The following is a 25,687-nucleotide window of genomic DNA, read 5'->3' as shown; positions in this document are numbered from 1 at the left end:
TATACACAGTGTTCCCTAATGTTGCTTTTGATTTTTGTCCAGCTAATAGTAACTTAATTAGGAGTTTCAGTTCCCAGTGAACAGATTCCCTTTTGGAAAATCCCTTGTGGAAACCACCGTAACTAACAATCTTGATAGGTGGATATACAAGAGAAGCCTTCTTTCTCAAAAATAAGATAAAAACAGAGAAGGAGACAAACCATAAGAGACTCTTAAATACAGAGAACAAACTGAGGGTTGCTGGATGGGTTTTGGGTGGGGGTGATGGGCTAAATGGGCAAGGGGCATTAAGGAGGGCACCTGTTGGGATGAGCATTGGGTGTTATACGTAAGTGATGAATCACTAAATTCTATTCCTGAAATCATTATTACACCATATGTTAACTAACTTGGATTTAAATAATAATAAAAATAATAATAATTAAAAAACAGAAGCCTTCTTTTGTTATGATTTAAGCATCTCCATAATGAAGGAAAAAAGTGATAATGAGGGTATATTTGGCAAATAGATTCTTTCTCAGAACAAAACCAAAAACAGATCTTTACTAGAAATGAGAGCTGTTTCTTGCAAAGCTCTTTGTGAATTGTTTATCCTGCTCCTAGTGTGAAAAGGGACAGAGTTGATGATGTATAGAAAAAGAAATTCTCCCTGCAGCATGCTGGGAATGTTGATGAGGATCATTTAAGAGAAAATACGTTCTTCCGTCTTCACCAGAGGAGCACTGCCCATTGCACCTACAAAACAGAGGCCATTTCGTAGCCTTTTCCTTGTGGGTAGTTGATTGCTTTCTGGAGACTCTGAATGGAGAGATGGACCTTTAACCAGGAAAACGTACTACCTTATCCAGTTTGCAAACAATAGACTTTATGACCGTCATTCAAAACTTAACTTTTAAAATTTCAGAAGGAAGGTATTGAGCAAAATTTGCCCTTTTTCTCCATTTTTCCTTTTAAGATAGACACCTTTGGAAATGATTTTTTTGTGTTGCACATTGCACTTTGACTTTTAAAACTTTCTGCCCTACAGTAAATTAGGCTAGATTTAAAAGGAATCAAACATTGGCTAAAAACTGGGTTTGGCATAAGTGTTACTTTTTCATTGGTTCTATTTTTTTATCTGGTGGGGGCTGGAGAGAGGATTCTGTTTCTTGGGGGAACTCTGAGCTTTGCTTTTGTGTGCTTTTGTTTGGGTCAGGAGAGCAGTAGATACAAGTGGTTGAGAAGGGGGAAGACATGGCATGCGTACCCGGAAGGAGAATGCCCACTTCATGGGTGCAGTAGATGTTTGTGGGAGTTTAAAAAATTGATGCGACAGTTTAAATGTTATATGGTGCAAAAGAAGCCTTCTTTCCACAACATACTTCTAGCCTTTTCCCTTTTCTACTCTCCCACCCCTTAATCCAAGCAACCACTGTGAGTGGTTTCCTGTATGTCCTCCTCCAAATTTTTTATTACATATGTAATTGGCTTTGTTTAGGAGAGTTATCTTCTTTCGTTGTTACCCTTGATATATCTTAGAGACTTTTCTGTATTTGCACATATGTCCACCTGATTATTTATTTATTTTTAATGTTTATTTTTGAGACACACACACGCACACGCACAGAATGTGAGTGGGGGAGGGGCAGAGAGAGAGAGGGAGACCCAGAATCCTAAGCAGCCTCCAGGCTCTGAGCTGTCAGCACAGAGCTCATCACAAGGCTTGAATTCACAAACCATGAGTTCGCAACCTGAGCCAAAGTTGATGCTCAACTGACTGAGCCAACCAGGAGCCCCCACCTGATTTTTAAAAAAGACTGAATGCCCTGGGTAGTGTAGATGAACCATAATTTATTCATTTTCCATGATTTATTTTACCATTCCTTGTTAACAGACATTTAGGTTGTTTTAGCTTTCTACGAATGCTGCTATAGTGAACAACTAGTATTTAAGTCTTTGCACTAGTCCATAAGTATGTATATTGAATATATTTCTGGAAGAGTGATTGCAAAGTTGGGGCTTAAGTTGTGAAAATGTATAAATTTATTTCCATCTTATATTGGACTTTATTTTATAATAGAAGTTAACTTTCTCAACCTTGTGGAAGGAGAAAGGAACTCTTAATTACTTTGGATTCTTTATCTTCTCTATTTTAAAAAATACTAAAATGTATTGTATACGGCGGTCTTAAACATTTTAGAGTGACAGGTGGTTAATTTTATTTGTAGTGGTAAGGCTAAAAATACTGTAGCTTGAAGACTGATGTTATATTTGGCAAGAGTTAAATGAATACCTTTTGTAGTGGGTTGTTTTAGGATTTTATGACTGGTGTCAATTAAAAATATTGTATATAGCTTAACTTCTTGCGCTAACGAAGTCTGCTACTATATTAGTCATGGGAAATAAATAGCCCACCTTCTGTCTTCCTTCACTGTCCACATCCTAGTCTTTTCGTAATAAAATAAACCTTGGTAGAGTTTGAGATTCAAAAATCCTTTTGCAAACCATAGTGCTGTTGATGGATTAATTTCCCAAGGCAGGGGGTAGGTACAAATTCAGTTTTTATTCTGCAGAGTGTTTGTGAGCAAATCAAGGGTTTACGATTTTAATTTCTATACTGCACCGTTCACTCATGAACAAGAGGAAGGAGGTTGAGAACCTCTGTCCTTTGAAGATGATAGAGACTGGAGGAAAAAAAAAAGTACAGAGGGGCTAATGTGTGATGATCGAGTTGGAACTTGTGAGTGGCAGTTTCTCTGGCTGGTGCCCAGGATCTATTTTGAGGCCTTGTCACAGCTCATCTGACAGAACCTACCACAGAACTGTAATCTGTCCTGGCCCCTGCTGCAAGTCAGGAAGGCCTGCGGTTTAGGAAAAGTGGCAACCACAGAAGAGTGAGCTTACGAAGGACATTTGCTTTCAGAAGATTAAGTCTAAGTTTTGGGGTGAAAATCTGCTTTGCGTGCATATTCTAGGATCATTTTCTTTTTTTCTTTTTGCCCTCCTCTTTTCAGAGCACGATTAAGGAGAACTAACGAGGGAAGTGTTTTAGAAAAACGTGCACAAGGAGGAGCACAGGATTGTACCGGTATTGATATCATGTTCTGGTTGTAAGAGTGATCAGATGTTTTATGACAGGGGAAAACCATTACTGATACTGGCACAGGGTGGCCGTGACCCTTGTTGAACTAGTGCAATTCAGAGACCTGCACACGTGTCTTTGGATCAAAAGGACACTGGGAATGATGAGCTGTTTTATAAGCTTATTTTGAGTTCACACAGAGAAATTAGCTTCTGGCCAAATTCTCATTGTCTTCTTCCCATAGAACTGCTGCAGTCTCATGTACGTTATCGTGAAGTTATCTCTTTAAAAATAACTTGTGGCTGTTACCAGATGCTGTATCCCAGCACAGCTGCCTCTGGGTATCATGTGCTTTCTCACGAAAACCTTGCTGTTTTCTATACTTAGTGAATGAGGCACTTGAGTTTCAAGTTCTTTGACTGATTTCACTTCTTAGGCTAGAAAGCTGTTTAAAGGGTTAGTGCTCGCCAAGGTTCATTTCACCATATTAAACTGCAGCCTTGTATTACATTACAGTCAAGGTTGTTTGAAGAATTTGGTATACAATGCACATTTAATTTGCAGACGGAAAGCCTGCAGATGGTTTCCTTTCTTCTGCTTTACATTAGGTCGTAACTCCAAGAAATTTAGTTTTTCCTTGCCCTCAGAAATGTGAATTATTTGCATTGGATAATGATGGTGTATTTAGTACTGTAGTCGATGTGAGGAAAAAAAATAAACTGGAGTATTTTTCCTTTTTTTCCTATTCCTATTTCTGGTTTATTCCTATTATCCCTTCCCTGTTTCAGCCTTCCCCTACCAGAAAAAAAGGGGGTGGGGAGGGTGAGGAGGGAAGGGGAGGATAGGGCAGAGCAGAGAGAGTGGAAAAGAGGAGAAGAGGTTGGGAAAAGCATTTGAGTACAAAGTGTGTAACAGGGTTTTTAAAAATTTTGTATATATATTTTAATTTTTTTATTTTAGAGAGAGAGGGATCTTGAACAGGGGATTGGGGCAGAGGGAGAGAGAGAATCCCAAGCAGGCTCTATGCTCAGTGTGCAGCCCAACACAGGGCTGGATCCCATGACTTTGGGGTCATGACCTAAGCTGAAAGCTAGAGTCAGACACTCAACCAGCTGAGCAACCCAGGCACCCCAGGGTGTTTTTATTTTCTCAGGAGTGAAATATTAAAACCCTTCTTAAAGAATTGTAGTTCATCTCTTTCATTGTTTTCACTTTGAACCTTGTATATCTTAGTTTTTGGGTTTTTTTTTTTTCCATTATGAACACCAAACTCTTAACTAGTGTTTAAAAAAATTTTTTTTAATATTTATTTTTTGAGAGAGAGAGAGAGAGAGAGAGAGAGTAAGTGGGGGAGGGATAGAGAAAGAGGGAGACACAAAATCTGAAGCAGGCTGTAGGCCCTGAGCTGTTAGCACAGAATCCAACATGGGGCTCAAACCCACGAACCGTGAGATCATGACCTCAGCTGAAGTCTGATGCTTAACCAACTGAGCCACCCTGGTGCCCCTTAACTAATTTTGGTATAACAAAGCTTTACTGTTTAGGAAACTAATTTTAAAGTTCCTTGTTCCGATCACTTTGTTTTTCTTCTATAGACCCTACTTTCCTAAGTAGAAACATTTTAACAGCCAGGGCACTCTTTTGGGTCTCTGTTGTCTAAGTAAAATATAGTATACTGTATGCAGAGGATTAGGATGTTAAAATATTTACTTCTCTGATTTTTCTTTTAAGTTTATTTATTTTGAGAGAGCACACGAGCATATGCTAACAGGGGAGGAACAGAGAGGGAGAGAGTATCCCAAGAAGGCTCCTTGCTGTCAGCTCAGAGCCCAGCGTGGGGCTCCGACCTATGAACGGTGAGATCATAACCTGGATGGAAATCAAGAGTTAGGCGCAAAACCTACTGAGCCACACGGGCTCCCCTATTTCCCTGTTAAATGGTTTAACTAATTTGTAACAATAAATAATACAATTAGTAAGTATACATGTTGTTGCTATTAAAAAAAGCTTAAAAAAATGATTTTGTTTAAGTGACCCAAGGATTATAGGACTAAAGATAGAAAAACAATTCAGTTTTACATTGGATGTCTTTTCCCCTCTCGTGGATATTGCCACATCTAAGTAGAGAGTCACTGTCCTCCTGTCTTACCCAACTCACCCTTTGCTGTCTATCCGATTTTTTTAAAAAGTACGTTAAAATATACATAATATAGGAGCGCCTGGTTGGCTCAGTTGGTTAAGCATCAGACTTCAGCTCAGGTCATGATCTCATGGCTGGTGAGTTTGAGCCCTGTGTTGGGCTCTGTGCTGACAGCTCAGGCCTGGAGGCTGCTTCGGATTCGGTTTTTCCCTCTTTCTTTGCCCCTCCCCCCGCTCACGCTGTCTCTCTCTTTCTCAAAAATAAACATTAAGAAAATTAAAAAATGTGTACATAATATAAAATTTACCATTTTAATTACTTTAAGTGTATAATTCAGTGGTGTTAAGTACGTTCACATTGTTGTGCAACCTTCACCACCATCCATCTCCAGAACTTTCTCATCATCCCAAACTAAAACTGTGCCCATTAAAAAAATAACTCCTCCTTCCCCATTGCACCTGACATCCACTGTTCAACGTTCTGTCACTATGAATTTGATACTCTAAGTACTTCATGTAAGCAGAATGATGTATCTCTGTTTTGTGTCTGGCTTATTCCACTTGGTGCAGTGTTCTCAAAGTTCATTAGCATGCATGAGAATTTAACTCCTTTTTAAGGCTGAGTAATATTCCATATCCTGTTTATCCCTTTATCTGTTGATGGGTACTTGATTTGCTTTTACCTTTTGGCTGCGGTGCATCGTGCTGCTGTCTATGAAAGCAAGTATGTAAATATCTATTTGAGTTCCTGCTTTCATTTCTTTTGGGTGCATACCCATAAGTGGAATTGCTGGATCGCATAGCACTGCTATGTTTAATTTTTTGAGGAATGGCCACAAATTTCCGTAGCAGACGATCATTTCATAGTCCAAAGAGCAGTGTACAGGGGTTCTGGTTTCCTGCATCTTTGACACACTTGTTATTTTTTTTAAATAATGGCCATTCTAATGGGTGTGAGATGGTATCTCAGTGTGGTTTTGGTTTGCGTTTCCCAAATAACTAGTGATGTGTAGCATCTTTTCTTGTGCTGCTTGGCCATTTATAGATCTTTGGAGAAATACCTATTCAGGTCCTTTGCCTGGATTTGATTTGGGTTGTTTTTGTTGTTATTGTTGTTGTTGAATTTTAGGAGTTCTGTAGGTATTCTGGATATTAATCCCTTATTAGATGTACGATTTGCAAATATTTTCTCCCATTCTGTGGGTCACTTTTTTCTCTTGATAGTGTCTGTTGATGCACAGAGGTTTTATTTTGATAAAGTCCAGTTTATCTACTTTTTTTGTTGTTGTTGTTGCCTTGGCTTTTGGCATCATATCCAAGAAATCATTGCCAATCATATCCAAGAAATCATTGCCAAATCCAGTGTCGCTAAGTTTTCACGTATGTTTTTTCCTAAGAGTTTTATAGTGTTAGCTTACCCTTATTTCTTTGATCTACTGTGAGTTATTTTTTGTTTGTGGTATATGCCAGTAACACACCGTTTTGGTTACTGTAGCTTTCTAGTTAAGTTTTGAAATCAGGAAGTGTGATACCTCTACTTTGTTCTTCTTTTTCAAGATTGTTTCGGCTCTTCAGGGTCCCTTAAGATTCCATGTGAATTTTAGTTTTAGGATGGGTTTTTCTATTTCTGCAGAAAATGTCATTGGGATTTGGTAGAGAGTACATCGAATCTGTAGATCACTTTGGGTAGTGTTAACATTTTAACAGTGGTAAGTCTTCCAGTCTTTGAACACAGGGTGGCTCTCCATTTATTTATGTCTCTTTTTTTCTTTCAGCAACGTTTTGTAATTTTTAGTGTACAGGTCTTTTGCTCCTTGGTTAAGTTTTTTCCTTAAGTATTTTATTCTTTTTGATACTATCGTAAATGTAATTGTTTTCTTAATTTCCTTTTTGGATTGTTCATAGCTAGTGTATAGAAATGCAACTGGCTTTTTTGTGTTGATTTTTTTATCCCTGTACCCTTTGCTGGGTTTATTCATCCAGAGTTTTAAAAGCTGTTGCACTTGTTTTCTGTGTTGTGTAACAAGTGTAACAAATTTAGCAGCTTAAAGCAACACACATTTATTATCCTACAGTCTCTATGAGGCAGGAATCTGAGCATGGCCGAGCAGAGTCCTCTGCATAGGGTCTTATGAGATTGCCATTAAAGTGTTGGCTGGGCTGAATTCTCTCCTGGAGACTTACATGATAAAGTCCACTTCCAGGCTCACCGAGGAAGGTTTGGCAGAATTAATTTCTTTGTGGTTTTTGGACTGAAGCTTCTTGCTCACTAGCAGTCACTTTAAGGTAACTAAAGGTTATCTGCAGGCTGTCTTCGAGCTCCTGAAGGCTGCTCTCAGCTCTTAGAGGCAACGTGAATTTCTTGGCCCTGTGGTATTTCCTGATGGAACCGAGTCGTCAAATCGTCAAGGAGAGTCTAGAGCAAGTCTGCTGGCTGGCTAGTCTTATATAAGGTAACATAATCATGGGAATGACATCTCATAACCTTTGTCCTATTCTGTTGGTTAGAAGCAAGTCACAAGTCCTGGCCACATTCTTTGGGAGGTGTTTACACAAAGATGGGAACAGAAGGAGGGGGGATAATGGTGGGGAGTCACCTTAGAGTCTGTCTGCCATAGCTGATTACAAAATAGCCCATACTTTATAAGCCATTTTTGTTTAAAAAACATACATATGCAGTTAAAAGAAGCATCTTACAAAGTAACACATACTTTGAAAAACGTGCGTGCAATTGAGGTATCACTGGTGGTTTTATTGTTCTTTTGTATTTTATTATTTTCCTCCCACTTCTCCTCTCTGCAACATCCCAGTTTTGCAATTTTAAATCAATAGTTGGTGTTTTCACCATAACTAAATAAATATTGTTTACTGTTCAGCCAGGTTTTCCACCATGATTGTTTTCTTTCTTGTTTAACTTTCAGTTTTTTTCCAGGAGGGTTTCCAGGGGTTTCCCTTTTTTTTTTTTTTTTTTTTTTTGGCTTAGTTTTCTGTTCACCTTACTTTTCCCAAGTGCTCCAACAGATTTTTTTTTAATGTTTGTTTGTTTGTTTGTTTATTTATTTATTTTGAGAGAGAGAGACAGAGAGCACGGGTACTTGCCTGAGCTGGGGAGGGATAGAGAGAGAAAGAAAGAGGGAGAGAGAGAAAGAAAGAGAGAAAGAGAGAGGGAGAGAAAATCCCAAGCAGGCTCATTGCTGTCAGCTCAGAGCCCAACATGGGGCTCCATCTCATGAACTATGAGATTCATGACTGAACCAAAATCAAGAGTGGGGTGCTTAGCTGACTGAGCCACCCAAACACCCCTCCGGGAGATTTTTCAGATGCCTCATCCTATCTCTCTAATTTCTTTTGAATAAGATAGTTTCTGAAATACAGAAAAATATAAAACAAAAATACAGTTTGAGGAAGAACAATGCAATGAGCATCTGTGTCTCGCTGCCTAGGTCAAGAAATGGCATTATAATTATCCTAGGAGTTCCTGTATGTATTCTGTAATGCACGCCTTCCGCTCCAGGCAATCACAATACCATTTTGCATGTTAATTAATCACTCTTCTTGGGACCATTCCCCGCCCAACTCTGCAGTCCCATTCTCCCCTCCATACATGTATTTCTAATCAACGTGTGGTTTAATTTTGAAAAGTGGATTAGCTCTACCACGTTGTTCTGTCTGTTAGGATAGCCTAACCTTCTTTAATACAGTTCAAGTGTATGTCTCACTCACATCTGTGTCCGTTGTGAGTGGGGAAGCAGTGGAAGGTGCGTGAGTCCCTGCGTGACTGTGGAATAGACTGCTCCTTTGAGTTTCTCTTTTTTTTTATGAAGCGTATCTTCTAGTAGCTTATTGACAAAGGGTATCAAAGAGGTAAGTTTTTGAGACCTTGCATGTCTGAAAAGGCCTTTAATTGTCACGCATGAGAATAGAATGGTTTGACTGGCAAGTAGCCTATGCCAGTCTTCCTTCAGAAGTTTGAAGGCATCAGTCTATTGTCTTCTTGTTTCCAGAATTACTTTTTAGGGTTTAAAGCCATTCTGATTGTTAATCCTTTCTGTGTAACCTTAATTTCCCACCCACGGAAGCTTGTCAAATCATCCTTGTCTTCGGTGTTTGAAATTCACTGTGGTAATTCACTACGAAACACCTTGGTATTGACTCAGGACTTGTGTTGAGCGTTCTGTAGACCCTTTGAATCTGGCGTCTCATGTCCGTAACTTCTGGGGAAGTTTCTGTGGGAGGAGGAAGGGTCAGTTTCTCTTAATTTGTATGCAGAGGAGCCACCCACGTGTTGACGTGAGGTCTTTTTGGAGCAGAAGTCGTGAATGTAAGGTGGAGCTCGTGGCATGTGGCTTTAATTGGAATGGCACGTGGATTGGCTACTCGCAGCTGTGCTGTCAGCTCGGCTCTCTTCTCTGATCCTTCCCTTGTGAACATTGAACTTACGTCGCATGATATCTTGTTGACTTCTCCCTTTTATGGGCCTGATTGGTGTGTTGCCTACCATTTCAGGGCATTACTTTGCCCTTTGTAAGACAGGTTTAAGCTATACAAACCTGACCAACATGGCTCAAGAGAGATGTTGGCCTCTCCCTTTCTACTCCAAGAGCATCTCAAGTCGCTACTATTGTATTTTCCACTCAGTGAGCTACATGGGTAGAAGCATTCATAGAATAAAGGTCTTCAGGAAAAGCTGAAAATTTCAAAGGATTTTGCTTTGATAATAAAAGTTGTAGGCTTAAAAATTAGTGCTTTTCCCCAGGACTTTAGAGGAATTAATGCTTGCTTCTTTGTTCTAATTTTGACTTGATGCAAGTCAGATTTTTAATTTTCAAAGTTAATCCAGTGGTGCTCATTCTATTTAAAATTAGCAATGTGTTTCCCACTTACTTAGAATTTCATTATGCCTATAAAAGTGATGGTTACTGGGAAATCTGTTAGAAAATTATAGTTTTACCACAGATGACCAACATAAATTTTTATGGTGTTACTTTGCAGTTGCTCTGACAGATTAAATCTTTCCTCTTTATCAGTTTATTAATATAATTTCAAAGTTGGTTAGTCCTTTAAGTTTATATTTTCATACTATGAATTAGCCCATAATTGTAGCTTTTAATTTAAATCATTTTTTTGATAAAGTGTTTTTTCACAATATATAAAGCTTATGAAAAAAGGAAAATTCTGTTTTATACATATTGCCTATGTTCTTCATTATTCGTGTGTATGAGGTTTTACATATTTGCAGTCATACTGTATATATGGTTTTGTTATCTTTTTGTACCTTATGGGCATAATATCAGAATATGTCCTTGTCTTTGCTTCCTTTCCGTGAGTTTTCTACTACCACAATTTATTACATCATGTTGATTGGGCTTGACTTAAAGCTATTGCTGTCAATTTGGGTCATTTTCAGTTTTGTGTGTGGTTTTACTAAAAAGAAAATGATCATATTTATCAATTTTTGATAAGTAATTTTTCCTCTTGCACTATGTTTTAAGTTTTACTTTTTTTATTAGAATATAGTTAGTATAAGTATTGTCAGTAGAATTCATCTTAGTGATGAATTAGAATTAGAATTAGAATATAGTTAGTATAAGTATTGTCAATAGAATTCATCTTAGTGATGAATTAGAATTAGAATTAGAAAGGTCTGAGGCTAATTTAAGTTTTTTTCTCCTTTGGGGCTTAATTCTGGCCCCATCTATTGTATTATCAGTAACACAGGTTACTTAGCACACTTCTATCATGTTGGTTTTGATTTTCATTTCTTTTGACGGAAGAAGTATTTCAGTAATAATTCTATCTGCTCCACAAAGAAAACACACACTTGTATAGTTCAGGAAAAGGATTTCCAGTTCCTTTTATTGTTGCCACATGTCTAGTAAATTAGAAATAGTGAAAAATGCCTTCCTACTAAGTATATAGATGTAGTGTTGGATTATATTTGTGTTTGAAAATATGCAATTCCCTCACCCACCTGTGGCTCAATTAAGATTAACCTTAGCCATGGGATATACTTCTGAATTCTATACTTCACTACCTTCTCTTTTGCCTATCGTGATTTTAGATATTTTGTTTTTTAGTGTCGGCGATGTCACATATTTCCATAGCATTTTACATTTTATGGAAACTTTTATGTCTATTTGAGCTTTAAAGTGACCCCTGTGATATAGGAATAAATTTAATAAAAGAAGTATGCGAATTACTCATTGAAAGTCACAAAACATAGAATAGAATTAAAGGTCTGAATAAATCCCATGTTAATTGATTGGAATCTTAATATTGTTAAGATGGTAATATTTCCCAAAGTGAACTATAGATTTAATGTAATCCCTATCAAAATCCCAGCTGCTTTTCTTTTTTTTAAAGTGACATGTTAATCCTAAAATTTATTTGGAAATATAAGGCACCAGAATCTTAAGAAGAACAAAGTTGACTCACTCGTCCCAGTTTTAAAACTTACTGTAGGGATGCCTGGGTGGCTCAGTCGGTTGAGCATCTGACTTCAGCTCAGGTCATGATCTCATGATTCATGAGTTCAAGCCCCGCATCAGGCTCTGGGCTTACAGCTCAGAGCCCGTTTTGGATCCATTGTCCCTCTTTCTCTCTGCTCCTCCCCTGCTTGTGTTTGCTTTCTCTCTCAAAAATAAACAAACATTAAAAGATAAAAAATAAAACTGTAGCAAAGCTACAGTAATCAAGACAGCATGATACTGACAGAAGGATGTTTATGTTGATATGGATATAGATAGATCAGTGGAATAGAATGGAGGGTCCACGCATAAACCCTTATTTACTTTTGGGGTCAGTTGGTTTTTGACAAGGCTGCCAAGACCATTCAGTTGCAGAAAGAATAGTCTTTTCAACAGATGGTACTAGAACAAGTTGACATCCACAGGCAAAAGAATAGTGTTGATACCATGCCTCAGACCATATATAAAAATTAACTCTAAATGGATCATAGACATAAAAGTAAGAGCTGAAATTGTACAACTCTGAGAAGAAAACATAGGAATACGTCATTGAGATATTTGGGTAGGCAGTGCTTTTTTAGGAATGACATCAAATTGAATGAAACAACAAAAGAAAAAATAGGTAAGTTGACTTCCTCAAAATAAAAGCTTTTGTGCTTCAGAGAACACCATTAGGAAAGGATATGTGGGGGGCGCCTGGCTGGCTCAGTTGGTTGAGTGTCAGGTTTTGTGAGATAAAGCCTCGAATCGAGCTCTGTGCTGACGGTGCAGAGCCTGCTTGGGATTCTCTCCCTCTCTCTCTGCCCCTCCCCTGCTCGCTCACATTCTCTGTCAAAATAAATAAATAAACATTAGAAAAAAAATCACATCTTTACTGCATGCTTCCCTATATCTTCCTAGTGTTTGGTCTTATCTTTGTTTTTTGCTGCCTAAGGTTCTGCTGTTCTCCCTAATACTTTTTTTTTTTTTTTTTTCTGTTCTGCTTTATGGCATGCTTTTAAGTCTGACCTGTCCTCAGCAATATGTAATTTTCTCACCCTTCTTTCATCCTCTGAGTGTATGTCTATACATAACATTTCTGGGGTGCTTTTTTTTTTTTTTTTTTTTTTTTTTTGAGTATAGTTGACACACTGACATACTTTTTAAAAGGCATAGGAAAAGGAGAGAATTTGATACTAGAAAATGGTTTACTTCTCAGGGCATACTGAGAATACAGTTGTTGGTTAAGAGCACATCTTCCTAATATGGGTTCTGCACAGTTGATGAAAATAGTATTGTAAATCATGTCAAACATACAGCCCATTAGAGCTAATTTATTTAAACATGGTTAGCAAGGAAGGAAGTGCAACCACTGTATGTCATCTTTATGAAAGTAGGAAATGGAAAGATTTGCAGTTGTTTTGGGTGTATGTGAGCAGTATGTATTCAAAATAGGAGACTTTAAATTTTTGTTAATTCTTAGGACTACTGAATGTGGAAGTTGGAGATGTGATTATACAGGTTCTCATGGAAATATAAAATATAAGAAACATAATAAGCATTGTATTTTGTAAAATGTAAGCTTAATTTAACCATTCTAGGTTTTAATATTCTCCTGAGATTTAGTTTGTGTTTAACATCTACCTTTCATGTTCTGCCAGGTCTTCCAATTTTGCCTCATATATGCGTATTTTCTTTCCTTCTTTCCATCTTTCTTTTTTAACGTTTGTTTATTCTTGAGACAGAGAGTGAGTGGGGGAGGGGCAAAGAGAGAGGGCCACAGAATCTGAAGAAGGCTCCAGAGTCAAGCTGTCGGCACAGAGCCAGACGTGGGGTTCAAACTCAGAAACCTTGAGATCATGACTTGAACTGAAGTCAGACGCTCAACTGACTGAGCCACCCAGGCGCCCCCCATATTTTCATTTTATACTTAGCCTCAATTTCTAGATGTACGTTTTATTCTTTCCGTAGATTCTGTTAATGATTTATTCATTTTGTGAATCTCATCTAGATATTTGCAGGATTGATGTCTTTAACTGTTAATTCTTTCCTCTTGCCTACCTGCCTACCTTCCCTCATGCCTCCCTACCTCCTTCCCTACCTCCCTCTGCTGCCGCTTTGCTCCTCCCCTGCCTTTCCCTCTTCATTTGTTTGTCTTCTAGCCAGCAATGGAGCCATTCTCTCCTTTGCCTATAATCTTTTTTTTTTTTTTTTTTTTCCAACGTTTATTTATTTTTGGGACAGAGAGAGACAGAGCATGAACGGGGGAGGCGCAGAGAGAGAGGGAGATACAGAATCGGAAGCAGGCTCCAGGCTCTGAGCCATCAGCCCAGAGCCCGACGCGGGGCTCGAACTCACGGACCGCGAGATCGTGACCTGGCTGAAGTCGGACGCTTAACCGACTGCGCCACCCAGGCGCCCCTGCCTATAATCTTTCTAATGTATACATGACTATTGGTATTCTTCTGTACCGTGATTACAGTAAAAATCAAGATTTTGGTTGAAATTCCCAGTTCCCATGTCTTTTGTACTCTTGGTTATCTACCTTTCTCAACCAGTTATTTTTTCTAACACTTTATTGTACACATTTTGAAACATACAGAAAAGTTGAAGAGAGTTCTACTGTGAACACTCATATACTTACTACCTGGATTCCACTACTAATATTTGATTATACTTTATCTCCTACTATCCTTTATCCATTCCTCTATTTATTGTTACATCTCTTTTTGGGAGGGTGGATGCATTTCAAAATAAGCAGCAGATATCACTCGCTTCAACCCTAAATATTTACCGTGTGTCTTATTAACTAGAGTTTAGTGTTTGTTGAGAGGAATTTTTCTTTTGAGGTAAAATTTACATTGAAAGATCTTAAGTGAACCGTCATTAAATGACCTCTATGTTCTAAGTCGTTTGTGTTCTCATAAGGCACTAACTCCCATCATAAGGCCATACTTCTAAAACTTGTGTATTCATTTGGATTTTCAAAAATAAGACTTTGAATACCACAAAACACCTTAAAATTTTTTTCTTTAAAAATTTTTTTATTACATAAGAGTGCTACATAGTATAATGATTATAATTTAAGGTGTTTCTATTTTTTCTAGATTGTTCCATGCTTCAGCAAATATTCTTAACATTGTTAATGATACCACATAATGCATGCTGGAGGAAATAACTTGAGGGTGTTTTTGTTTAGTTAAGCGTATGAACATGTAAAGAAAGGCAAGGATTGCCCCTTTGTCTACTTCATAAGCTAAATGGGTAAAGAGATAGTTAATTTAAGACGCTTGAAACATTTATGGAGTGCTTTATGAGTTTATTGAGTGTTCGCATTTGTCTGAACTCACTTGAGCCTCCCATTCACCGTGTTGGATAGGTGGATGGTTGATCTGTCTGTGCCGTGAGTGAAGAAACCAAGGCTCAGGCACGGGAAAGGGCAGGGTAGCCGTTGAACTCAGATCCTCTCCCTTTAAATTTAGTCCAGTAGCAACAGCTGTGCTCACATTCGTCTTTAGTTCAAGTGCCGTTCCAGCTGCTGGGATTTGCTGAATAACTAGCAAATGTTACGCTGCGCAGACTGGCGTTAACTGTAGTGAGGACCCTGACACAAAGACCTATGCCAATATTTTGAGTTCCCCAGGATGAAGTACTCAGATATAAAGGAACTGCAACTATTGGGATCCAGACAGAACTCTCTAAGTGGGCTATATTTAGAATGTGACGTACTGACACTACATCCCCGTTCTGTTCGCACAAAAGTGAACAGTATCATGATTTAAGTGTCACTTAATGTGGCATAATGCCTATTTTTCAGAAATCGATTGCATGTGAAGCTCATCGGAGAAGAGAAAGCCTTGTTGATCTGTTTTGGAAGGTTTAGGTTTCACAACATCCTTGAAGGTACTTCCCTACTTTCCCTTAGGTAGCAGATCCTTAATGACACAAGCAGCTGGAGAAAATCAGCTTCACTTTGGGTAACGGACTTGACGGAAATGTGGGCAGTTTTGGTTTTGGCGGTGGATGTAAAGGTTTAGCTCTTGGTTTGGTTGATACCATTAAGGAAAAGCTGGAAGAGATGAATATGGCTCCTGAAGAATGTGGACTTGAGGAAACCTTGCGATAGAAATTTACTGAAAGTCCTTCAGGATCAGAAACTGGAAATAGTCTATTTGAGATCACCTTTTGAGTCTGTATCCTTATTTTTGTCATTTTGAAGATAGATTGCATAGGAGCTGAAAAGCTTTACCCTTACTAGTATTAGTGAGGATGTCTGCCTACAGAGTACAAATCGTGTAATTCTTTCAAAAACGTTAGATTGCTTTTTGACATAGGTAATGGTTGATCTGCCTCATGTGCACCTGAAAATGGTGATAGGACCTGACCAATGAGTCATTGAAACTAGATACTCCCTACAGATAAGACAAGAAGGACAAGGAAGACCAGAAGTTGTTCCCATTTCCCGCTTATCCTGTGTTTCTTTTTTCTTGTCATCTTTCTCGCCGGGCTGGCTAGCCCGGAGCCTGTTGGGACAGTTTCGTTTGGAGCATTTTTAAGAAAAGATAATTCTTTTTTTTTTTTAATTTTTTTTTCAACGTTTATTTATTTTTGGGACAGAGAGAGACAGAGCATGAACGGGGGAGGGGCAGAGAGAGAGGGAGACACAGAATTGGAAACAGGCTCCAGGCTCCGAGCCATCAGCCCAGAGCCTGACGCGGGGCTCGAACTCACGGACCGCGAGATCGTGACCTGGCTGAAGTCGGACGCTTAACCGACTGCGCCACCCAGGCGCCCCAAGAAAAGATAATTCTTTATGTAAATCTGTGTGCTAGGAATATCCTGACAGGTCTGAGGTCTAGGGCAGTGTTTGTTGAGAAAGAAGGAAATGGGTTATGGAAAAAGAGGAAAAAGAAATACATTCAAAAGAGTGTCTCCAGCAGTGGCTTCAGATAGTGTGTGTCAGCTGTGTGGTGTAAGGGGCCTAACTTGGGTGTGATCCACTTTGGGGCCACTTTCTTCTTTGAGCCTTGGACCTGAGTGTTCTTATTACTTTTTTTAAGTGCATCTCTCCCTGATGTTGTTGGAATGCTAGAGAATCAAAAAGAAGAAGACAAAGTGCAGCCATAATTCTTTTCCTTCTAATGAAACCGCTGTTAAACTTTTGATAAAATCTTAATTTCTTCTGTAATTATTTTTATGTTCCTGGAATTAGAAAATGCCTGCTTTTGTCTCCTGTTTCTGTGAATTGTCTTTGAATGTGCCCTTGGAAAGCTAGCTGAAGGACAGATACTGGGTGATATCACTGTGCATCGGTTAAATTGTCACTCCTGTCTTTGAAAAGCGTTACCTGCTGCTTTTTTTTCTCAGTAGGTGACTAGTATTTGTGCATTGTTACTATTAAGGTGTATGGTCTTTAAAATGATGCTGAGCATGGGGATGATGGGAGACTTCTGAAAAACCAGCACCGAGCTTTTCAGAAATTGTCTCGATTTGTGGCTGGGACTTATCAGCTGCTGGTTTCAGGCCTACATTCTTTCTCTTTGTTTCCATTGCTTATCGTGCCCAGATAGATTTTCTGTGGCAGGGTAATGAATTATCATCCGTCTTCATTTTGATTGACAAACATAGCATGCTAGCTATGTGGGAATAAGAAATGGTGTCAGATAAGAGGGGAATGGCCTGAATTTTCATTGGAGAAGACTTTTTTTAGAAGAGTGAATTGATGAAGTTCTATTTTAGTTTGCCTGAACCAAGTAAATTCCAACACATTAAAGTCACTTGGAGTTTTATATAGTTTATTCTACTGGGACAGACTTACATGAGAATTCCTTTGTGACTCACGGTGTAATGAAATTTTGTCAGTTTATTTTGTTAAAGCTAGGAAAAAAATTTTTTTAAGTTAATGAGTATTTTACTAAATGAGCCGTACTTCTCAGGAATGTGTATAGGAGAGAGGGAGGTCATGCAAATGGGGATGCTTTTTCTCATGAGAATCTTTAATTTCAAATACCATGTGTTTGGAAGGTTAGATGATCTTTATTATCCTTATTATTTAATCCTGGCAGATGAATTTTTCTTCTCTCTTTTGTAAAAATAGGTCTCTTTCATAATAACCACAATAATAATAGATCCACAGATACATTCTTAATCATTGGCCTGAGTCAGTTTAATTTGTCACTGTATCTTTGGCACTTTCCACAGTACCTGGCAGTGACAGGCACTCAGATATTTGTTGTGTGGACAGTGTTAGTTATTGTTAATTGCAGAATAATAAGCCTTCATTTGTTCTTTTACGTGGTAATAGTTTAATTGGAATTGTTTCTTAAATTACATTAAACAGCCAACTTACCTTTGTAAGTTTAAAGTTCTATACTAAAATTTCTTGATATGTTCTTTCAGAGCTTTAGACTGAATGACTTTTCTGAAATTTTTTTTTTTTTTTTTTTTTTTTTGCTCTGGAATGGGAATAAGTTTTAGAAATACCTGTATTAATTTTATACTGATAAGTGTACTGTATACTGATAAGAATTACTACTGACCGCAGTTTTCTGAGGCTAATATTACCACACACTCTAGTAGGTTGCCGTGAATAGTATGGTAAAAAAGTATAAATTTAAGTATTCTAAAATTTATTGGCATAATTTGATAGTGGGAAAAAGTATTTGGTGACTAATTTACATGTAAATTAAATACAGAAATATAACTTCACATTTCTAAAAGCAAATGTATAAAGGAGCTTTAAAGTGATACAAAGAGAAACATCCTAAGTTATTCTGTGTCTGTTTATTTCAGGGCTGAAAACAGTGAAATCACGTTTCACAGTTAAGGAACTGTTAAGAAGACAACATGGGGACGCCTGGTTCTGGAAGGAAAAGGACGCCTGTAAAAGACCGATTTTCTGCAGAAGATGAAGCTTTGAGTAACATTGCCAGAGAGGTGTGTCTGGAAAACCCCCTCCCAACACTGAGTCTTTGTAAAAGCCGGGGGGTGGGGGGTAGATCTCGGTAGACTTTCTCGTTAACTGAGCTAATTTCAGAATGCTTACTGTGAGATGTTGTATGTGGCCTCGAAATGATGTGTTGGAGTGAAATACAGTTACCATCTCTTTATTTGGCTGTTCCTCTTACCTGAAATTAGTTTTTCCTTTTATTTGTTGCGGATTACTTTGAGGTACCCGTTGGAATGTTTTGAAATTTGTAATTAACCTTCAGTATTGAAACTTAACGTAATTAGAATGTGGCAAATCTGACAGCTGTATCATAGAAACGCTCATGGGCTGTACCGTTAACATATTCCAGGAGGCACTGTATAAATGTTGACGGAAGCAATCCTTATTTGGTGTCTGCTCAGATTCAGTTGCTTTAGCCGGGTTTTGAAATACTGCATTGGAATTTTTATGTTTAACTTTTAGCTAGTACCAGAGCTTCTGCAGCATTTTTGTTTTGGTTTGTTGACAACTTAGGAGAAAGAAACAAATGGAAAGGGCTGTCACCTTTGAATCACTGGCAGCATTTCCTGTTGCATATTGGAAATTTAAGATAACTCCCAGCTGTGATTTCTTAGTGAGGTGCCAACTTTGTTTCAGACTCTGACTCTGTCTGCAGCTGCAGACCTGACGGTAAACTAATCTGGCACGAGAATTGGGTACAGCATTATTAAATTATATTCTTTTCGTGAGGATTAGGCCCTCACCACTTCCTCTTTGTTATTCTTAGTAAATAGCTCATTTAGGGCTAGTGCTGTTTCCTTTTGACATATTATACGGTCTCTTTTTGATCCAGCTCTTTGTTAACTTTTTCCTCTGGTCAGCTACTCAGTTAGCTTTTGAATTAGAAGTCAAATTCTGTAGAACGATGTTTGAGGCAAAGACAAAAGTGATCTAAAAACGGTTGACAAAATTGTGATATTTAAAAAAACTCAAGTGAGGGGCGCCTGGGTAGCTCAGTCGTTAAGCATCTGACTTCAGTTCAGGTCATGATCTCACAGTTCGTGAGTTCAAGCCCCACATCAGGTGAGCCTGAGCCCCAAACTGGGTGAGCCCTGCTTCTCTCTCTCTCTGTCTCTCTCTCTGTCTCTCTCCCTCTCTCCTCTTTTCTGCCCCTCATTCACTTGCGCCCCCTCTCTTTCTCTCTCAAAAAAATCAAGTGAGCTATTTTCAGATAAAAGGGTAAAAGATACTTGAAAATGGAATGAAAAGGAGTTATAGCGATGTTAAGTATTCACAAAAATGAGGCATTTTGGGAGCCACATAGTTTTAGTTGAAAACTGAAACTACTCAAAATGTTTACCTCCCAAATTGGAGAGATTTATCCAGATTTCTATAAGGAAAGCAAATGTGAGCACCTTCTAGGCTTGTCTGTATTTTACTAAATGTTTCAACTCTTTTTTTTTGGATGTGACACTTCATTTGCAAAAGTGGGTGCCTTTAAACATTTAACACTTGCATACTTACTATGTGACAAATACTATTGTAAGCATTCAAACTGCATTAATTCATTTAATCTTCACAAAATTCTGAGATTGGTTTTATTATTATCTCCACTTAACAGATAAAGAAACCATCTCACAGAAGAGTTAAATATTTTTCCTCAGGTCACATAGGCAGGAAATAGCAGAGCTTGGGTTCAAACACATGAAGTCTGGTTCCAAGGTCTGAGCATTCAAACACTTGCTATGCTATACTGTTACTCAATATTCTCCAACTCCCCCAGTTTGTTTTCTGTAACTTTTCATGATTTTGAAAGTACTTGCACATCTTGATTCTCATAATAACTTTGTGTGTTAGGTAGGATAGGTATTGTTATTAGCCTTATTTACAGACAAGGAAACGGACGAAGCTGAGATGAATGTCTAAAAGGTATGAGACCTGGGGCTCAAATTCAGCTCTGTAAAGCCATTGTTCATTCTACTGTACCGTACTCTTCCAGAATAGGCAGGCTTTGGAGAGTTGTAAGTGTGGCTTTTAATTCTGGCCCTGCTAGTTGCTGGTTGAGTAATTTTGTTAAGTAGCTACTGTGGATTTCAGTTCCCTCATCTGTAAAATGGGAACAGTATTGTCTTCCTGTATTATAAGGCTGTTGTGGTGATTAAAGGAAATAAAGCATGTAAACCTTTAGCATAGTGTTAGGCTTGCAGTGGCTATTTTGTTGCTTATTAATGTCATAATTGAAAGTGAGAATACAGGTAAAAGAGTCTTTTTTTTGTAAAAAAAAAAATGTAGTAAGATAGGTGTTCTAAAACATTTTTGATTGCCAGACTCAGAGAGATTTTTCAGCATTCAGATTCCCAGGCCTTACCTGTGCTTGCGAATCTGAATCTGTGGGGGTTGAGCTCAGAAACCTGTGTTTAAGTGTGTGTGCACCTATGGGTATGCACAAACACCTACACACACACTTCCTCCCAGAGGATTTTGATGGCCAGTCAGGTTTGGGGACCATGAACCAAAATACACTTGGATGGTCAGTTTTTTATACTTCCAGGTTGTTTTCCTCCCTGTATGTTATTATTTTGCTATGCAATAACAAATTTAATCCTATTATTAAATGATAAGTTATAGTATAATAATAAAAGTTATTACTATAAAAGGGTTTAAAAGGCCAGTATTTCTAGTTTATGTTTCTGTTTTCAGAGCTCTCAATATGAATATACCATCTCCAATAATCTGGTCAAAAAGCCGATCTTAGCCTTCAACGTGAAAGGGACAGTTTTTACTAAATTGACGACTTTTATTTGCATGGGTGCCCAATGTGTGATGTAGTGGTTTGAAAACTTTAGAAGTTCGGCAGTTTTAACAATTCTTTCATATATTCCTTGTGGTTATTTTTCTTTCCTTTACAGTTTTCATAGCCAATTCTTAATTGTCCATTCATATATTGCTTGGTTGACACTCGCAGATAGTCCTTAATCCCTATTTTCTCCTTTCACTCACACACACACACACACACACACACACACACACACACACAACATGCCTGAAGTTAGGAAGAAACAAAAATGAAAGAGCAAAATGTCCTCTTTTTTAAAGAGGACAATAGCTTAATCCTTTTTTTATAGTTAAATTTAAAGTGTTTAATTTTTCTTTTCTCACTTCAAATTGCTTTTTGCAGTAGACAGGGAATGCCATAAATACAGAAAAATAATCTCTTTTTCCTCCTGCTTACTATTTGCTCAGGTTTCTTTGCTCCTCAGTTGATCCCAAGTCAGGGAACTGGGGAGAATGAGGAGGAAAAGAAACAAAAGGCATAAATATATTCTGCAGACTGGATAGTTTGCCTGCTAAATATGGAACTGAGTACATTGTGGTAAAACACACACAAAACCTACCATCTTAACCATTTTTAAAATGTAGGATTCTGTGGCTTTAAGTACATTCACATTGTTGTGTAACCATTATCACCACCCATCTACAGGGGTTGAAGTCTTTGTTTTGTAAGACCTGTGTACATTCTAAGAAGGACATTTAGAAGTTTGAAGATTGCTCTGGGAAGGCAGGAATGTGGATGGATTTAGAAGTCCCACCATGTAGTAGGCATGTGACTGCTGCTCTGCCGCTGGGGGGGGGGGGGGGGGGGGGGTTGGTCTGTCACAGCTCTCAGAAGAGCTCAGAGGAGCTGAGTCAGAAGGGGTCACCAGCAAGTCCTCTAGGGCGGCAGAAGACCAATGCGGATTCTTTCCTTTCTTGCTTGTTTGGCTTTGATTGTTCCAGAGGTTTGGGGGAAATGCAGTTGAAGCATGGACTTTAAGCGAAAATTACCTAACAGCACAGAGTGTATAAAATTGGGAAGCCTGAGGCCGCTGGCTCTCCAAAGGAAAAAGATGAGGGTTGGGCAAAAGCTACTTATGCTGCCTTACTTGCAGTAAGTTTGGTGAATGTTATGGTGAGTGTTCCCAGAAGAAGTTAAGCCTTTGAAGGGATAGCAAACAGTCTTTTTTTTTTTTTTTAATTTTTTTTTTCAACGTTTATTTATTTTTGGGACAGAGAGAGACAGAGCATGAACGGGGGAGGGGCAGAGAGAGAGGGAGACACAGAATCGGAAACAGGCTCCAGGCTCTGAGCGGTCAGCCCAGAGCCCGACGCGGGGCTGGAACTCCCGGACCGCGAGATCGTGACCTGGCTGAAGTCGGACGCTTAACTGAATGTGCCACCCAGGCGCCCCGCAAACAGTCTTTTTAAGGTATCAAGAAGCCTGGAATATTACTAATCTCCTTGTTTTGGAGCTGAAAATACGAAGAAAACATGTTTCATGCACATCTCTCCAAATGGAAGTTATCAGAACATTGCTTAATTTCGGATCTTATGATCTGAGAGTCCTTCCAGCTCTAAAATTCTGTGATTTCCCTTGAGATCCAGGACCCAAAAAGATTCATGCTCTTAATGGACAGTTCTCTTAAATCTAAAAGATCAGTGACGAGCATAGAAATTGATTTTATAGGAGCTGGAGTTGGAGTCTAGCAAATGGAGTGTTCAGAGACTTGTTGAGCAGATGTACATGTGGACGTGTTTGGAGCATATACCTACTTGTGATAACGAAGGAAGGTTTTATTTCTTTTCAACATTTGTGGCTGCTAGAGCTTTCAGATTTCATTTTTTTAAAAATAGCTTTATTGGGGGGCGCCTGGGTGGCGCAGTCGGTTAAGCGTCCGACTTCAGCCAGGTCACGATCTCGCGGTCCGTGAGTTCGAGCCCCGCGTCAGGCTCTGGGCTGATGGCTCGGAGCCTGGAGCCTGTTTCCAATTCTGTGTCTCCCTCTCTCTCTGCCCCTCCCCCGTTCATGCTTTGTCTCTCTCTGTCCCAAAAATAAATAAACGTTGAAAAAAAAATTAAAAAAAAAAAAATAGCTTTATTGGGGCGCCTGGGTGGCGCAGTCGGTTAAGCGTCCGACTTCAGCCAGGTCACGATCTTGCGGTCCGGGAGTTCGAGCCCCGCGTCGGGCTCTGGGCTGACCGCTCAGAGCCTGGAGCCTGTTTCCGATTCTGTGTCTCCCTCTCTCTCTGCCCCTCCCCCATTCATGCTCTGTCTCTCTCTGTCCCAAAAATAAATAAACGTTGAAAAAAAAAATTTAAAAATAGCTTTATTAAGATATAATTCACCCATTTGAAATGTTTTTGGTATGGTTTTGAAATGGTTTTTGGTATTTTACAACATTATTTTTTAAAAGTTGTGGGGCGCCTGGGTGGCGCAGTCGGTTAAGCGTCCGACTTCAGCCAGGTCACGATCTCGCGGTCCGTGAGTTCGAGCCCCGCGTCAGGCTCTGGGCTGATGGCTCAGAGCCTGGAGCCTGTTTCCGATTCTGTGTCTCCTTCTCTCTCTGCCCCTCCCCCGTTCATGCTCTGTCTCTCTCTGTCCCAAAAATAAATAAACGTTGAAAAAAAAAAATTTTAAAAGTTGTGATTATAATATATATAACAAAATTTGCCATTTTAACCATTTTAAGACTACAATTCAGTGGCATTCATTGCATTTACAATGTTGTGTAGCCATCACCACTGTCTATTTCCAAAACCTTTTCATCACCCCAGATGTTAATTCTGTAGCCATTAAGTAAGAACTCCTCATTCCCCTTCTTCCAGCCCCTGGTAACCTTTAATCTATTTTAGGTCTCTAGGAGTTTGCTTAATTCTGGATATTTCATATAAGTAGAATTATATAGTATTTATCCTTTTGTATTTGCCTTTTTTTCACTTAGCGTAAGGATTTCAAGATTCATCCATGTTGTAACGTGTCAGAACTTCATTCCTTCCCCCTCCTTTAAATTACTTCACTCCTTTGTTATGGCTGAATAATTTTCCACTGTTTGATATATTACATTTTGTTTATCCATTTATCTGTTGATGGTCAGTGGTTGGATTGCATTTTGCTGCCTACAGAAGTAATAGTCATCCAGGCATCTAGTGTGAGAATCAGAAGCTTGTGGGTTTTGATTATGGATTAGCAGCCTGAATGGAAGGATATAAAGGGAAGAATTGTGCTTATAGTTTAAAAGATACTGTCCAGTGTTATTGTTTTGTATTAAAAAAATTTTTTTAATGCTTTTGCTTGCTTTTTTTTTTTTTTTTGAGAGAGAGAGAGAGAGGGAGACACAGAATCTGAATCAGGTTCTAGGCTCTGAGCTGTCAGCACAGAGACCGATGTGGGGCTCGAACTCACGGACTATGAGATCATGACCTGAGTGGAAGTCCAATGCTTAACCAACAGAGCCACCCAGGTGCCCCTGTTTTCTATTTTTAAAGTTTGTTTGTTCGTTTATTTATTTATTTATTTATTTATTTATTTATTTATGGGGGGGGGTGGAATATGAGTGGGGGAGGGGCAGAGAGAGAGAATCCCAGGCAGGCTCCATGCTGTCAGCACACAGAGCCTGATGCAGGCAGGGCTCACACACCATGAGATCATGACCTGAGCCGAAGTCAGATGCTTAACCAGCTGAGCCTCCCAGGCACCCTTCCTCATCTGGTGTTATTGTTTTGTGGAATGCTAACTATAATAGGTTGGTAGAGCTAATGGTCCTGTGGTTACCTCACTATTTTACTTGAGTAACATACTCATTTTTAGGATAAATTAAGGATGAAAAACTTTTGACAAGGATAGCAGCTTTTGAAGATGCAAATATTGTGAATTACCATAATCACAATATTTATGGGTGTTAATACCATCTTTCATTTAAGAATAGAGTTGAAAAAAACTGCACAAATGTTGAATGTCATCCATTCAGTATGCACATCTGTTCTCTGCAAGCACATGTGTCAGGTATGAGGGATGTGGGGTAGACACGTCTAACAAGGTCATTGCCCTCGTGGTGCTTAGATTCTACAGGGGAAACTACATAATGGACTAGCTCAACTTTCAGTTCCTTTTTTTTCTTCAAAATTAGTATCTACATTTTACACGGTAATTTCTTTTTTTGTCTTGCAAGTTGTGATTGTCAGTGCTGATCAGCGGCATTCTTAGAATCAAGGAAATACGGTAATCTGTTTGCAACTGTGTTAAGTGCTTTGAATAAAAAGTAAATGCTTTTATTAAATAGTGTGTGGCAGTGGGGCT

At 38.7% G+C, this 25,687-nt stretch overlaps 1 protein-coding gene across 13 annotated transcripts in view; it reads left to right on the top strand.

The window, feature by feature from the left end:
* LRRFIP2 (LRR binding FLII interacting protein 2) overlaps positions 1-25,687 on the top strand; it is a 106,090-nt gene that overhangs the window by 2,129 nt on the left and 78,274 nt on the right. For 12 of the 13 annotated variants that reach the window (XM_030329968.2, XM_030329964.2, XM_030329969.2 and 9 more), the window contains exon 2: positions 18,439-18,582. In XM_030329968.2, the coding sequence (XP_030185828.1) occupies positions 18,493-18,582 (90 nt within the window). In that variant the 5' untranslated portion in view covers positions 18,439-18,492. Of the gene's footprint in view, positions 1-7,532; positions 7,654-18,438; positions 18,583-25,687 lie in introns of those variants that run through there. The other variant, XM_030329966.2, reaches the window with a different exon arrangement.

This window comes from Lynx canadensis, chromosome C2 (genome assembly GCF_007474595.2).
Source record: "Lynx canadensis isolate LIC74 chromosome C2, mLynCan4.pri.v2, whole genome shotgun sequence".
Lineage (NCBI taxonomy): Eukaryota > Metazoa > Chordata > Mammalia > Carnivora > Felidae > Lynx > Lynx canadensis.
The sequence above is the reverse complement of the archived record's forward strand: the minus strand, read 5'-3'. Positions and strand labels throughout refer to the sequence as shown.